At 48.0% G+C, this 15,861-nt stretch overlaps 1 protein-coding gene across 1 annotated transcript in view; it reads right to left on the reverse strand.

Moving 5' to 3' along the window:
• LOC139364907 (tyrosine-protein phosphatase non-receptor type 23-like) overlaps positions 1–15,861 on the reverse strand; it is a 31,877-nt gene that overhangs the window by 3,232 nt on the left and 12,784 nt on the right. Inside the window, exons 2-18 of the mRNA XM_071102132.1 lie at positions 10,078–10,152; positions 9,831–9,958; positions 6,371–6,447; positions 6,207–6,256; positions 5,948–6,079; positions 5,768–5,848; positions 5,404–5,535; positions 5,255–5,302; positions 5,092–5,148; positions 4,872–4,930; positions 4,639–4,718; positions 4,359–4,539; positions 4,102–4,247; positions 3,681–4,001; positions 3,446–3,600; positions 2,921–3,072; positions 152–2,666 (exon numbers count right to left, since the gene is read on the reverse strand). Of these exons, the coding sequence (XP_070958233.1) occupies positions 152–2,666; positions 2,921–3,072; positions 3,446–3,600; positions 3,681–4,001; positions 4,102–4,247; positions 4,359–4,539; positions 4,639–4,718; positions 4,872–4,930; positions 5,092–5,148; positions 5,255–5,302; positions 5,404–5,535; positions 5,768–5,848; positions 5,948–6,079; positions 6,207–6,256; positions 6,371–6,447; positions 9,831–9,958; positions 10,078–10,152 (4,389 nt within the window). The remainder of the gene's footprint in view (positions 1–151; positions 2,667–2,920; positions 3,073–3,445; positions 3,601–3,680; positions 4,002–4,101; positions 4,248–4,358; positions 4,540–4,638; positions 4,719–4,871; positions 4,931–5,091; positions 5,149–5,254; positions 5,303–5,403; positions 5,536–5,767; positions 5,849–5,947; positions 6,080–6,206; positions 6,257–6,370; positions 6,448–9,830; positions 9,959–10,077; positions 10,153–15,861) is intronic.

A 15,861-nucleotide genomic window follows, 5' to 3' on the forward strand; every position in this document is an offset into this window, starting at 1 on the left:
AGTAGTAAGCCTTTATAAGCAACCCCTAGAATGGCCCATTCCTTCTTGGGTAAAAACCAAACAGGTGGTACATCTACCACTCACAGTAGTAAGCCTTTATAAGCAACCCCTAGAATGGCCCATTCCTTCTCCCCTGAGTGTGTGTTCATACCTTATCTAACTCCTGCTCTGAGACCAGCATGACCACCAGCGAAACCTTCTGCTCCCACACCATGAGCCAGAAGTCGGCGGCCGTGCCCGACAGCGGCGCCTGCGTGGCGATGAGGCGCGGGCAGTAGGGCGACAGCTCCTCCACAAAGCTGCCGTTGATGTAGTCGTCCTTGCCAGAGCGCAGCAGGACGCGGTTACAGTCGTAGGGCATCACGTCCTGGTGACGGTTCTTCATGGTGTAGCAGCGGGCGATGGCGATGGACAGCTGCCTGGCGTCCCTCTCCTGCCCCTCCTGGAGCTCCTTCCAACGGGCATCCAGCGGCGACAGGCCACCTTCGTCCACCGACGGGCGCTCCAGAGACTCCACGGCCGACCGGAAGCGTTCGAGTTCGCCGCAGAGGCGGGCTACGCATTCGGGGGCTTGGTACGGGTCGCCCTGGATCAGCCGGATGCCCTGGGAGCTCTTCTTGCGGCGCTCCCCGTCCTGAGGGTCAGCCTTGGTGGGTTGGAGGACGTTGGCGGGGGCTTTGGGGCCACCGGGCTGGCTCTCTGGGCTGGAGGAGAGCAGGTCGTCTGTGATGGAGTTCTGGCGCGGGAAGAGGGAGGTGGAGGGGGATGAGGAGGAAGGGAGAGAGGGTGGACCGCCAGGGGTGGGGGCTGGGGAGGGCCTCTGGGGGGCCAGGCCTAGGGAAGAGGGGCCTGGGGAGGGAGAAGGGGAAGGTGAGGACGAGGGAAGGATGACATTAGGTGGGAGGGCCACTGGAGGAGCTCCAGCAGTTGGTGGAATCATGTGCTGGGGAGGAGGCCGAGGTTGGCCCATAGAGGTGGGCTGTGGTGGGGCTCCGGGAGAGCCGTTCACACCTGAAGGAGTAGCGTACATGGTGGGGGTCATGGGGGCTACAGGTTGGGGAGCCTGGGACTGTTGGGGGGCTGAATGAGGCATTATAGGAGGCTGGTAGCCCTGTGGTAACTGGGGCTGATAGACATGTTGGGGGGGTTGACCAGGGTGGGGCATCTGAGGCCCCTGAGGTGGGAGGGGGCCCCTGGGCAGGTAACCCTGAGGGAGGTGGACATGATGGGGCTGGGAAGCAGGGGGCATCTGCTGGTGCAGGCCAGGGGGCATGGGCTGGCTGGTGGGGGGCAGGTAAGCCTGGGAAACTGGGGGCATCAGCTGGCTGTTAGCGGGCATCTGCTGATGAGGGCCAGGGTGCATTTGTGGATGAGGGTGCATTTGCTGGGTGTTGGGATGCAGTTGTTGTTGTTGGGAAGGTAGCATCTGCTGATGAGGGTGCGGGGGCATCTGTTGGTTGGCAGGTTGCATGTATGGTTGGGAGACAGGGGGCATGGGCTGGACAGTGGGGGGCATCTGTGGGTGAGGGCCCCTTGGGATCATGGGTTGGGGCTGTTGGGGTGGGTAGCCCTGCTGAGGGTGTTGAGGCTGATAGCCCTGTGGTAACTGGGGCTGGTAGCCATGCTGGGGTTGTGGCTGGGGCTGACCAGGATATGGTTGTTGATACTGGGGGGGCATGGGTGGCCGGGGCTGGTGCTGGGGGGGCATGTACTGTGGGTAACCCTGCTGGGCCTGGGGTCGGGGCCCGGGCATAGCCCTGGGGGCAGACTGGTAGCCAGGAGGCAGCTGCCCAGGAGGGTGTTGGTACTGCTGCTGTGGATGTTGGTGTGGTACCTGGCTGGGCACTTGCATGGGCACCCCAGGCTGGGTCATGTACTGTGGGTACACACCCATCTGTGGGGGAACAGCGTAGCCTGCAGAGACAGTATGTGGTACAGGGTGGCGTGGGGCTGAGTTATAACTGGGGATGGGGGTCTGGATACTATCTACTGTAGTAGTGGAGGGACGGAAAGGGGCACGGGCAGGCCCGACTCCCCCAGTTTGGGGGGCTTGCGGCTGGGGAGGGCCATAGCCAGAAACAGGGGTCTGCTGGGGGGGTAGCTGAGTGAAGGGTCCGCGAGGGAAACCCTGGGCGGGGAGCGGGCCAGGGAAATGGTGCGGGCGAAGATTTGGGGGGAACTGAGGGGTATAGAGCGGTGCCCCAGGTGCCCCTGGCCAGGGTAACGAAGCATTGCCACCCAGATTGGCACCAGGAAGGAAAGCCTCAGGTCCCGGGCGAAGGGCAGAGTGCAGGGAGGGGTGGTCGGGGGGTAGACTACGAAGCTCGTCAGGCAGGTCTCCTCCCAGGCTCAGTATAGCAGCGTTGATCTGGGCTAGCTCAGCATCCTCCAGACTAGAACAGGCAGAGTCCACGTCTGAGCCCCCCTTGGACCCCAGGGACGGTTTGGCTGCAGTGGGCCGAGAAGGGGGATTCTTCTGGGTCTCCCTGTCCAGCACGGCCTTCCTCTCCTCCTCCCTGCCCTGACACAGAGTCTTAGCTCTCTCCAGCAGGCGGGAGGACTTGGTCTCCAGGTCCTCGTAGAACTCCTTCCCCTCCTGGGACTTCTTCATCAGGTCCTCGTAAGCCTCATAGGACGCCACCAGGGTCTGCACCGTGCCGTTCCACCTGAGAGTTGGAGCGAGAGAAAGGAAGGAGGAGAAGAGGAAGAGAAAGGGAGAGGTGAGATAACTTCTTCAGCAACAATGACATGAGGCTAATGCTTATGTTTCTAGTGTTTCCATTTGTCTGCTCCGATTTGTTTGTGTGTTCTGATTCTCTTCATTGGCCCCGTTCCTATGGCCTTGGACTGGAACAGCGTCAAAGTCCTTTGACAAATAGTACTGGTGTTCCACTAAAACCCTTCCCAAGACCTTGCTCACTTGTGTTCCGTCTCGGCGAGGCCCTTGCGGACCGAGGCGTATTGCACGTTGGCTTCCGTCAGCGCCTTGAGGATGTTCTCCTGGGCAGACAGGTTCTGGTCGATGTACACCTTCACCTGCTCATACTTCTTCAACTGCTCCTCAAACAACCTCTATAGGGAGAGAGGGAGGGAGAGGGAGAGAGGGAGAGAGAGAGGGGAGAGAGAGAGAGAGAGGGAGAGAGGGGAGAGGGAGAGAGGGGAGAGAGAAAGGGAGAGATGGAGAGGGAGGGAGAGAGAAAGGGAGAGAGGGGGAGAGAGGGAGAGGGAGAGAGAGAGAGGAGAGAAAGAGAGAGAGGGAGAGAGGGGAGAGGGAGAGAGGGGAGAGAGAAAGGGAGAGAGGGAGAGGGAGGGAGAGAGAAAGGGAGAGAAAGGGAGAGAGAGGGGGAGAGAGAGAGGAAGAGGCAAATGTTACATATAGTGTGTTTAGAGGCATGCGTTAGTCTAGAATTTCCTGAAGATCAAACCCACACACAATGTCCTGTACCTTCATGTCAGTGCGCTCGGTAGTGACAAGGGAGGAAGTGATGTCGTCCTGCTGGATGAGGTCACGCAGCTGTTTTTCCAGGGTGCTCCTCTGGTCCCTCATCTCCTGCACCTTACCCAGGATCCTCTTCATGCACTGCAGCCCCGCCACCTCCTCTGTAGGAACACACACACACACACATTTAGAAACACACTCCAAATGACACCATAACTCTTTTCCACTTTCCTATACCCACCCTGGTTGAGTTGGGGCCTCGGCAGGGCGTCTCTCAGGGCATCCAGTGGTCCCCCAAGCAGCCTCAGGTTACTGATGTGCAGGTTCATGGCTCTGTGCAGCTCGGTGTTGGTGAAGCTGGCCTTCTCATGGGCCTCCATGTACTTCTCCAGGTCCCTGCGGATCTCAGCCAGGGTCTGTGCATGTGCCTGGGGGTGCAGCTCTGCCGCGGGGCCTCCTCCCACCGCCTCTTGCAGCGCCCGCACCCCGGCCTCGTCCTCCTCCAGCACATCCCGGATCTCCCTCAGAGACGCCTCCACGTCCGTGAATACACCAGACAAGACTGAGGGAGAGAAACATAGGGATATTATCGAAAGGCTGTGTACATATGTATGTGTGTGTGTGAGACATGTGTATGTGTGTGTCCCAGGCCAACCACTCACCCTGCATGGACTGAATGAGGCTCTTGACGGTGTCTGGTCTGACACTGAGCGCAGCACACTTCTCCATCAGTACGGGGGGGATGTGACTGTACATGTCCAGGTTATCTACTGAGTCTGGCTCCAGACCCAGAGAATCCATAAACTGCCTGTAAACCCAGAGCTACATCAGTAACCACACAAAGTCACTATATTAAATCGTAAAAGGCGTACCTAGACGACACAAATACACACACAGCCCCTCCGACTCTCCTACTCACTCTAGAGTCTCATTCCTGCTGTCTATCTTGGTCATGATATCCCGTAGCAACTTGGCCTTCTCTTCACTGTAGAGAGAGGATGCCTCATGGGCAGCCATGGGCACCAGCTTGGCAAACAGGTCTGGTCCTGTGACACTGGGATCAGTTGGGTTCACGGGCAAGGCCTTCACCAGGGGGGCACCTAGAGAGGACATGATGACAATGAAAATCCAAATATAGTATAAGAAATGCAGGAGAGGTTGTGTGTGAGGATAGGTCAGAGGTCAGGGTTCAATGTGACCTTTGACGGAAGCAAGAGTCTCCAACGAGGGCACAGTCTCATGGTAGATGAAGTCATTGTCTTTCTTGGCAGAGTTGAACCTACAAGGGACAGGGGATAAGGAATATCAAAATAAAAGGAGAAGACGGATCAGAAAGAATGTGTGTGACTGTCTACCTATCTCAAAGGGTAAAGATTGTACCAACCTACCCACAATCATACGTGAATATACGGTAGGGAATATAGCTGCTTACTTTCCCCCTATCACGTCCATGGTGAACTTCAAGGCCTCCTGCACACTGTCCGGCTGACCCTGTTCAAACAAGAGAGAATGAGAGAAGAGGGGATTGAGGGGAAGGAGCATAAAGACAGTTCCTTTGTTATTGTAAGCTTGATAACAGATGCAAAAGAATCCATTTCAGAATGCCAAATGAAAAAGGTTACACACAAGAGTCAATTGGAAGCTGACTGTACCTTGGCCAACTTGATGGCTTCACTTAGTTTGTCTAAGGAGCTCTGCAGGTAAGCCAGCTTTAGAAAAACAGGTGTATAAGGAGAGACATTAGTATGTAGAGGAATGGAGGTATGCAGAGGAATATACACGGGGGGAGTAGGGATAGTCAAGAAGGTGACATACCCGCTCTCCATATTTCTGTTGCTCCTCAGCCTGCTTCCCCATATGCAGCTGAAAAAAAATGTTATTCAATAACAGAGTATCCGTTAACCAAATTGAGAACACATTCGCAATACACTCCCTCACAACTCACTGTCCTGTCTCAAACTCACATGAGCGATGGAGGCAAAGTAGTAGATCTTCATTTGCACCAGTTTCTTCCAGTCCTTCTGGATCTTACCCAGCATGGAGGCTGTGTCAGAGTTCTCCAGAGCCCTGCATGCCTCCTTATAGTAGTCCACCACCTAGACCAGGCCAACAATAGAACAGTCACACACCTGGGTCATACTCATTAGGGCACACCGTAGCGAAACGTTTTGCAACAGAAAATAATTCGCATTTTCTTATTGGATAAGTTCAGTTAGTCCCTCCCTGTTTGATGCCTATTGAGAACAACAGTGCTCTATGGCAACTGAGGTCTAGAGGGTGTAATCGTGCCCTGCTACTACATCTTGCGTTGACAGAAGGGAAATTTACCTGAGCACTGATGCGGGCTACAAGGAAACTCTTCCTGTTGTCTAGCATGGACTTCTCCAGGAGACACTCCTGAGCCTGACCCTGAATAGAGAAATAATAATGATGAAGTGTGTGTGTTCATGCTTGTGAGAACACATGCATGTGCACACGTGTGTGTGTGTGTGTGTGTGCGATAGTTACCAGCATGAGGTTGATGTTGAGGTTAAGGATCTGGTGACTCATGTCCACGCTGAAGTTGTGGCTGAAGTGGTCCCTCAGGTAGGAGAAGGCCCCCGCGGAGCACTGGAAGTGTGTACATGACACCTTCATCCCCTAGAGGGAGAGAGAGGAGGAAGGGAGACAGAAGGGAGTGAGGAGGTAAGTGATAGAAAGAGGAGGACAAGACAATGTCCGTGTGAGATGTCATGGAGAGAGAGGTTAACGTGTTACTTCTGCTCACCTCTTCGGACACCCTGTTATCCATGGCTCCCAACATGGAGTGGAGAGCACCTACAGAGAAGACAACATCATGGCAATCAGGAAATAGCTGTTTGACGGCTGGTTAGGCCCTCAGTGCGGATCGAAGGTCAGTTTTACACTTCACCACTCAATGGTTCAACTCACCCAGGTTGTAGAGGATGCAGGCTTGCTCATAGCTGATGTCATCATGAGTGACCGTTTTTCCAGAAAATATTTCTGTCCTGATAAGAGAGAATGAAATTGTTGACACACTGTTTTGCACACATGAGGGTGTGGTGTGTGTCTACATGTATGGGCCTGTCTGTATTTGTATGTATTATGGATCCCCATTAGTTCCTGCCAAGGCAGCAGCTTATCCTCCCGGGGTCCAGCAAAATTAAAGCAGTTATATACAATTTTAAAAACATTACAACAGATTTTTACGACACATTAATAAGTGTGTTCCCCTCGGGCCACTACTCTACAACCACAAATCTACAACACAAAATACATGTGTATGTGTATAGTATGTTATATTGTGTGTGTCTCTTCACATTCCCGGCTGTTCCATAAGGTGTATTTTATCAGTTTTCTTTTAAATCAGATTTTACTGCTTGCACGAGTTACTTGATGTGGAATATAGTTCAATATAGCCATGGCTCTATGTAGTACTGTGCGCCTCCCATAATCTGTTCTGGACTTGGGGACTGTGAAGAGACCTCTGGTGGCATGTCTTGTGAGGTATGCATGGATGTCCGAGCTGTGTGCTAATAGCTTAAACAAACAGCTTGGTGCATAGAACATGTCAATGCTTCTCGCAAATACAAGTTGTGAAGAAGTCAATCTGTCCTCTACTTTGAGCCAGGTGAGACTGACATAATGTTAACTCTCTGTGTACATTTAAGAGCCAGCCGTGCTGCCCTGTTCTGGGCCAATTGTAAGTCCCTGCCTTCCCTGCGGGCCCAAAGAGAAAATGAAGTGCACTATAAGCCTACCCCTGGCCAATCAGATGACTGTGTCTGCCGTAACGTAGCGTGGCAAAAAAGAAAGCTGCAGAAAGTTGATACTGTGAGATTTCTAAACGTTTAAAACCATGAGAGAGAGAGACTGTCAACGAATACAGCAAAGAGATGCTGTTTTTATGACTGAGTTCATGTGTAAGTTCTTACTCAGCACTGTCAACACTTTGTATTCAACACTTTTAATAGGCATAAAATGCACGTTGTTCCTATATCCACTCAGCGCTACAACAAGCACCGCAGCAGTAATGAATAAGTAGGAAAGTGTACCTATAGGCTTACGTTTTTTAAAGTCATGTTAAAAACAATCTGAGCGGTAGATCTCGGCTTGCATTTTGACTCAGTGATCTTGACTCAGACAAGGTTGATGACCAGTGTTCTAGAGTTGTCCCTGTTAACACTATCAACCTTACCGAAACAAAACAAACTATGCAAGAGATTTTGTTGTAGGCAGGACGCATCAGAGTAGGATTCTCCAGCCTTGTGCGGTATAAACAATCAGAGCTGCAGTAGGCCTATATGCAAATAGCTCATTGCCATATATGGATATGTGCCATTTACATTGAACTGAACTGTGTTTGCAGCATGAGCGGTCGTGAGTAGATGCGCTTAATTTGAAGTCAAAGTAAGAGCTGCTGTAGCCACATGTGCACATTTTGTTCATATCCTTTGCTATTTAGTGAGTTATTAGCCCTGTTATAGTCAGCAATAGGGGAGTGATTGCTTCCTACAAGAGCACAAAACATATACATCTCTAGACGTCTTTGAAAAGCGAGTCAGGCAAAGAGCGTTTTTTTTAATGTCTTAAAGGGGAAGTGTTGTATTTTGAGACAGGCTTGAATAAGCTAAGTAGCCAATAGGCAAAGGGTAGAATAATTTGTCTGATTCTCTGTAATAATGGTATGGGAATAATAATGCATTTTATTTTGTAAAGTGGTTTCTTGCATCAAACAACACAACAACATGTTTAGTCACCTCCTTGTCTGAAGGACAAGTGGATAAACAGGTTAATGTCAAGCCCTGCATGTTTTTTTCAAAAGTCTCATGGAATGTAGACCTACTTTGAACACCGCACATTGGTTGCTACGTTAGGCTGAATGATAGAACAGCCGTTTCCACGTTAAACTGTTATGGGATACATTTTCTCAATTGTTTTGATGTTAGGCCACTCTGGTAGGCTTACGTTATGATCAAATAGCCACAGTAGCCTACATGGCCACCTCTAAAACTGTAACTTAAAGCGGGTACAGCCTCCGGGTTCACAGTAAACGCACGCTGGACGTTGCACAGAAATTTCACAACGTTCAAAGGTCACATTAAGCAGACCTGAAATTTGCTCAGTGCCTGAAAAAAATTGAGGGAACATTACATTACACATATGCCTTTCCAGCAGCAGATTATTATAGATAATGTCAACAAAACAGGTCCCACAATCCTTTTATTTACTCATTATTATTATTTTGTTAGCCAATCATCAGTCATTTGTGTAAGTGGCGTGCATGTTGAATGCCCATCCCTATAAGCGTTTTGAAAATCTGCTGTTCATTTGTTTACCGTGAAAAAGCATTGTATCTGGTCAAACACTATTTTGTCCAAAAGTTTACTAAGGGTTGGTAACAGGCTGATTGGTCGGCTGTTTGAGCAGGGTGCTTTGCTATTCTTGTGGAGCAGAATTACTTTTGCTTCCTTCCAGGTCTGAGTACACACACTTTCCTGTAGGCTTAGATTGAAAAGATGGCAAATATGAGTGAAAATATCATCCACTATCATCCTCAGTCATTTTCCATCCAAGTTGTCAGAACCAGGTGGTTTGTCATTGTTGATAGACAACAATATTTGTTTCACCACTGCCACACTCACTTTACAGAATTACAATGCTTGTCGTTCATAATTTGGTCAGTTATGCATGGATGTGTAGGTTCAGAATGTTGTTTGCATGTCAAAGTTTGCTAATCTTGCCAATGAAAAAATTATTAAAGTAGTTTGCAATATCAGTGGGTTTTGTGATGAATGAGCCATCTGATTCAATGAATGATGGAACTGAGTTTGCACAAAACTGTATTTAAGGTGATCCAAACCTTTTTACTATCGTTCATCTTTGTTTCACAGTAACTGTTTCTCCAGAAAATATTTCTGTCCTGGTAAGAGAGAATGAAATTGGCGACACACTGTATTGCATACCTGAGGGTGTGGTCTGTGTCTACGCGTATGGTAGGGAGAGCTTATGAAAGTGTGTGTGTGTGTGTTTGCTCACACTTTATTTGGATAGTTCAGATTGTCCATCTGTAGATGCTCTGTGGATGCTCTTGAGATATCTGCAGATAAGCAACTGCTTGCGAAGGTTACAGTTAGGGATGTTTCAGAATAAGGGTTAGGGTAGAGTTAAGGTTGGGGCTAGGGTTAAGTTTAGGGTTAGGATTAAATGTTACTGATAGTCTGTCGAGCATCTACAGATGGACTATCCAAATAAAGTGTTAGCTTGTGTTCTTCCGGTCGTTCCGTAGCCGTCTGTGGAAGAGTTTATGAAAGGAACTGTGTGTATGATAAGGATCTCATAGGTAAGTGTGTGAATATAGGGCTCCTATGTGTACTTCATTGCCTCATACCATGAGATGGGTACTGCTGCTTCCTGCCCAGGCCCCAGAGGCACACGGCTCTGGAGGTAGTGCAGCTGCCCAAAGTACTTCCTCAAAATGCTGCAGCCCTCAAAGTCCCGCGTCACATTCACCGCACCCTGCCACAAACACTTACTTATTATAGGATAGAAAGACAGTACAGTATAGTATATGGCCGACATAACAAATAAATCACAACATATGACATTTGCATAGCACGCTCAGTCCCAGTTCATACCTGTCTCAGTGTCTCTAGCTTCTTCAGTTGTTCATTATAGCTGTCTGGATTCTCCCCATAGTTCTTCAGGATGAACTGAAATGACAGAGGGAAAGCAGATAAGAGGGGCCATTGGGAGCTCAGCAAATAACCTTTACTTAACCAATAAGGTATATTCATTCAATCAGAAATAGATTTACAGTACCAGTCAAAAGTTTGGGCACAACTACTTATTCAAGGGTTTTTCTTTATTTTTTACTGTTTTCTACATTGTAGAATAATAGTGAAGACATCAACACTATGAAATAACACATATGGAATCATGTAGTAACCCCCAAAAAAGTGTTAAACAAATCAAAATATATTTTATATTTCAAATAGACACCCTTTGACTTGACAGCTTTGCACACTCTTGGAATTTTCTCAACCAGCTTTATGAGGTAGTCACCTGGAATGCATTTCAATTAACAGGTGTGCCTTGTTAAAAGTTAATTTGTGGAATTTCTGTCCTTAATACGTTTGAGCCAATCAGTTTTGTTGTGATAAGGTAGGGGTGGTTTACAGAAGATAGCCCTATTTGACCGGTGGAAATCTGCCCTTTGGTCTGATGAGTCCAAACTTGAGATTTTTGGTTCCAACCGCTGTGTCTTTGTGAGACGCAGAGTAGGTGAACGGATGATCTCCGCATTTGTGGCTCCCACCGTGAACAAGGTGGTGTGATGTTGCTTTGCTGGTGACACGGTCTGTGATTTATTTGAATTCAAGGCACACTTAACCAGCATGGCTACCACAGCATTCTGGAACTATATGCCATCCTAAGTAACTTCAATATGCTGCCCTGCATCCCCACCATCTCATTGTTCCAGCAGGATCCAGCACAAATTTAGCACTGACATTCATAATTAATCCATAATCCAATCCAATTAATCCATGTAATAAAAAACGACTAGATCTGCACCTACTGTGTGGACAAAGGAAATTGATCTGAATCTCGCAGACAGTGTTTTATTTATTTTGTTGGTCTTTGTTAGCCGAAAGCTGGGATTTGTTCCAATCCACGTTAGGTCCATGTTAAATCTACGTTATAGCCACAGAAGGCTGGTGGGAGGAGATATAGGAGGATGGACTCATTGTAATGGCTGAAATGGAATAGTGGAACGGAGTCTAATATGTGGTTTCCATATATTTTATGTGTTTGATACCGTTCCATTTAATCCATTACAATGAGCCTGGCCTCCTACAGCTCCTCCCATCAGCCTCCTCTGGTTATAGCGCGGTTGACATACAAAGGTTATTCCCGATTGAGCCAACATGCACAGCTTTTACTGTGAATGATAGATGGAGAACGTGTGGAAAAATGCCAATAAAAGCCGCATCGTCAGCTTCCCAGCGCGCTGCTCTATGAATAGAATCCCGGCCTAAATCTAGTCTCTTGTTTTATTTGGTCGTCAAGAGACACCACTTTATTCTCCTGTAGATGTTGAGAAGAAGAGCAGCAGTGCCGTCTGGATCCGAGCCTGAATCTTCTGACAGCGGAGAGATGAGAGACCCCACAAACTGACCAGGATGTGGAGGTTCCCACAGCCGACAGGTAATCATGGAGATATCTGGAGTAGAGGTCGACCGATTATGATTTTTCAACGCCGATACCAATACCGATTATTGGAGGACCAAAAAAGCCGATACCGATTAATCAGACGATTTTTTAAAAATGTATTTGTAATAATGACAATTACAACAATACTGAATGAACACTTATTTTAACTTAATATAATACATCAATAACATCAATTTAGCCTCAAGTAAATAATGAAACATGTTCAATTTCATTTAAATAATGCAAAAACAAAGTGTTGGAGAAGAAAGTAAAAGTGCAATATGTGCTATGTAAGAAAGCTAACGTTTCAGTTCCTTGTTCAGAACATGAGATCATATGAAAGCTGGTGGTTCCTTTTAATATTCCCAGGTAAGAAGTTTTAGGTTGTAGTTATTATAGGAATTATAGGACTATTTCCCTCTATACCATTTGTATTTCATTAACCTTTGACTATTGGATGTTCTTATAGGCACTTTAGTATTGCCAGTGTAACAGTATAGCTTCCGTCCCTCTCCTCGCTCCTCCCTGGGCTCGAACCAGGAACACAACGACAACAGCCACCCTCGAAGCAGCGTTACCCATGCAGAGCAAGGGAAACAACCACTGCAAGGCTCAGAGCGAGTGACGTTTGAAACGCTATTAGCGTGTGCTAACTAGCCAGCCATTTCACTTCGGTTACACCAGCCTCATCTCGGGAGTTGATAGGCTTGAAGTCATAAACGCACAACGAAGAGCTGCTGGCAAAACGCACGAACGTGCTGTTTGAATGAATGTTTACGTGCCTGCTTCTGCCTACCACCGCTCAGTCAGATACTTAGATACTTGTATGCTTGTATGCTCAGTCAGATTATATGCAACGCAGGACACGCTAGATAATATCTAGTAATATCATCAACCACTAGTTATCTAGTGATTATGATTGATTGTTTTTTATAAGATAAGTTTACTGCTAGCTAGCAACTTACCTTGGCTTACTGCATTCGCGTAACAGGCCGTTTCCTTGTGGAGTGCAACAAGAGGCAGGTCGTTATTGCGTTGGACAAGTTAACTGTAAGGTTGCAAGATTGGTTCCCCGAGCTGACAAGGTGAAAATCTGTCGTTCCGCCCCTGAATGAGGCAGTTAACCCACCGTTCCTAGGCCGTCATTGAAAATAAGAATGTTTTCTTAACTGACTTGCCTAGTTAAATAAAGATTAAATAAAAAAAGATGTAAAAAAATCAGCGCCCAAAAATACCGATTTCCGATTGTTATGAAAACTTGAAATCGGCTCTAATTAATCGGCCATTCCGACTAATCGGCCGACCCCCTAATCTGGAGATGGTTGTTTGGGGACGGTGGACCAGATGGATTAAGACGATTGAAAGCCCATATGTCTTGATTTTCCCTGTCTGATTGTTCATTGCATCACTGATAAAATTCCTGTCAATTTTTTGATTATGACAGGGATGATGAGGATCTTTGTAACAATCATGATGACAGTTGTTGTTATCAATGTTGTGTTATCGTCATGATTGTTGATTGGGACACATGCTCATACAGATCCGGTGGCTGACCTGCACCAAACCAGGAGTCAGTTAGGGAAAGTCTGTTTGATCATCCTGTGTCTGAGTGTCACACTAGGGCCATTGGTGACTTTCAGGACCAACTCTATTCAAGCTTGCTCCATTCCTCCCCCTTTCCACTCTAGCTGCCCTGTTCACACTGCCAAATACACTATAACACCAGTCAAGGTTTCAACGCATCTAATGATGTCTGCATACAAGGACCACAGGGGAAGGGGAGCCATGCGCATCCTTGCCATGGTCAAACAAAGACCGAACCACGTCTCTGTACTGTGTGTTTTGCTGCTCTGGACAGGCCCCCCAGGTCGCTCCAGCCGATGTCGTAATGCACAGCGTCCACTATGGATACCCGTATGCGGCCGCAGACATGCCCGTCCTTGAAGGACAAGGATGCAACGCCACACACGTCACTCTCACCACACACCTAGAGAGCCAGGATGCCCTCAACCAGACATTTCTGACTATCCAGAACAGGGAGAGATGGGAGGATTTCCCCATCCTCCAGTACTACGCAGAAGAGGGCACTCTGGAAGTGATCGACTGGCCCATCAACCACTTCCTCAAGCCCTCTACTGGGTAGGAGGCCCAGGAGCTGGAAGGGGACATCCACCTCAACGGCCATCTGACCACCAAGAAAGAGTGTATCTACAGGAATATGTACAGGTCGCGGTACGTGCTGCTGGCTGACTTTGACCAGCTCCTGGTCCCGGCCTCAAACATCTCTCTGCGACCCCACATGGAGGACCTACAGGGGCAGCACCCAGACGCAGCAGTGTTCCTGATGGAGACGCACCACTTCCCTGCCACGGCCGGTACCACTACTCCAGACCATTCCACACGGAGGAGGGCGCCGGAGGTGGATCTCCTCGACTACGTCTACAGAGAACCTGTTCAGGAGGACGCCACCCACTCCTACAAGATGGTGGTCAACCCCCGGCTGGTGCTGCAGACAGACATGTTTGAGGTGACACAGAGCTACATTGACACTGTTAGGGTTCTGTCAGACTTGTGTAAGATCATGCAAGTGAAAGAAGCGCAGAAAGGGAGCTAGTGTAACGAGCAGCTGGTCCTCGATAGAAGTCTCTGGGAATTCTGAGATTATCTCATGTCCATTATTGATTACATTTTTACAGACATTAGGAATACATAAAACTCATTGGGAGCATTTACTCAGTTAAAAGTTGGATATTGAGAATCAAAATGCAACATTTCTAGGACTACAGGGTTAAATCCATTTGAATACTATTTGACAGCACCCCTTTTGAAGTCTTCCAAACATACAGTGCACTAGGAAAGTATTCAGACCCCTTCACTTTTCCACGTTTTGTTACGTTACAGTCTTGTTCTAAAATGGAATATTTAAAAAAAAGTTAGCATCAATCTACACACAACACAGCACTATGACAAAGCAAAAAAGGATTTCTAGAAATTGTAGCAAAATCTGAAATATCATGTTTACATAAGTATTCAGACCCTTTACTCAGTACTTTGTTGAAGCACTTTTGGCAGCGATTACAGCCTTGAATCTTCTTGGGTATGACGTTACAAGCTTGGCACACCTGTATTTGGGGAATTTCTCCCATTCTTCTTTGCAGAGCCTCTCAAGCTCTGTCAGGTTGGATGGGGAGCGTCTCCAGAGATGTTCGATCGGGTTCAGGCTCTGGCTGGGCCACTCAAAGACATTCAGAAACTTGTCCCAAAGCCACTCCTGCATTGTCTTGGCTGTATGTTTAGGGTTGTTGTCCTGTTGGAAGGTGAACCTTCACCCCAGCCTGAAGTCCTGAGCGCTCTGGAGCAGGTTTTCATCAAGGATCTCTCTGTACTTTGCTCCGTTCCTCTTTCCCTTGATCCTGACTAGTCTCCCAGTCCCTGCCACTGAAAAACATCCCCACAGCATGATGTTTCACCGTAGGGATGGTGACAGGTTTCCTCCAGATGTGACGCTTGGCATTCAGGCCAAAGTGTTCCATCTTGGTTTCATCAGACCAGAGAATCTTGTTTCTCATGGTCAGAGTCCTTTAGGTGCTTTTTTGCAAACTCCAAGTGGGCTGTCGTGTTTTTTTTTACTGAGGAGTGGCTTCCGTAAAGGCCTGATTGGTTGAGTGCTGCAGAGATGGTTGTCTTCTGGAAGGTTCTCCCAACTCCACAGAAGATCTCTGGGGCTCTGTCAGAGTGACCATCGGGCTCTTGGTCACCTCCCTGACCAAGGCCTTTCTCCCTCGATTGTTCAGTTTGGCAGGGTGGCCAGCTCTAGGAAGAGTCTTGGTGGTTCCAAACTTCTTCAATTTAAGAATGGTGGAGGCCACTGTGTTCTTGGGGACCTTCAATGCTGCAAACAGGTTTTGTTACCCTTTCCCAGATCTGTGCCTCAACACAATCCTGTCTCGGAGCTCTACTGAGAATTCCTTCGACTTCATGGCTTGGTTTTTGCTCTGACATGCACTGTCAACTGTGGGACCTTATATAGACAGGCCTTTCCAAATCATGTCCAATCAATTGAATTTACCACAGGTGGACTCCAATCAAGTTGTAGAAACATCTCAAGGATGATCAATGGAAACAGCAGGATGCACCTGAGCTCAATTTCAAGTATCATAGCAAAGGGTCTGAATACTTATGTAAATAAGGTATTTCTGTATTTTGCA

The sequence above is a fragment of the Oncorhynchus clarkii genome, chromosome 2, assembly GCF_045791955.1.
Source record: "Oncorhynchus clarkii lewisi isolate Uvic-CL-2024 chromosome 2, UVic_Ocla_1.0, whole genome shotgun sequence".
Classification (NCBI taxonomy): domain Eukaryota; kingdom Metazoa; phylum Chordata; class Actinopteri; order Salmoniformes; family Salmonidae; genus Oncorhynchus; species Oncorhynchus clarkii.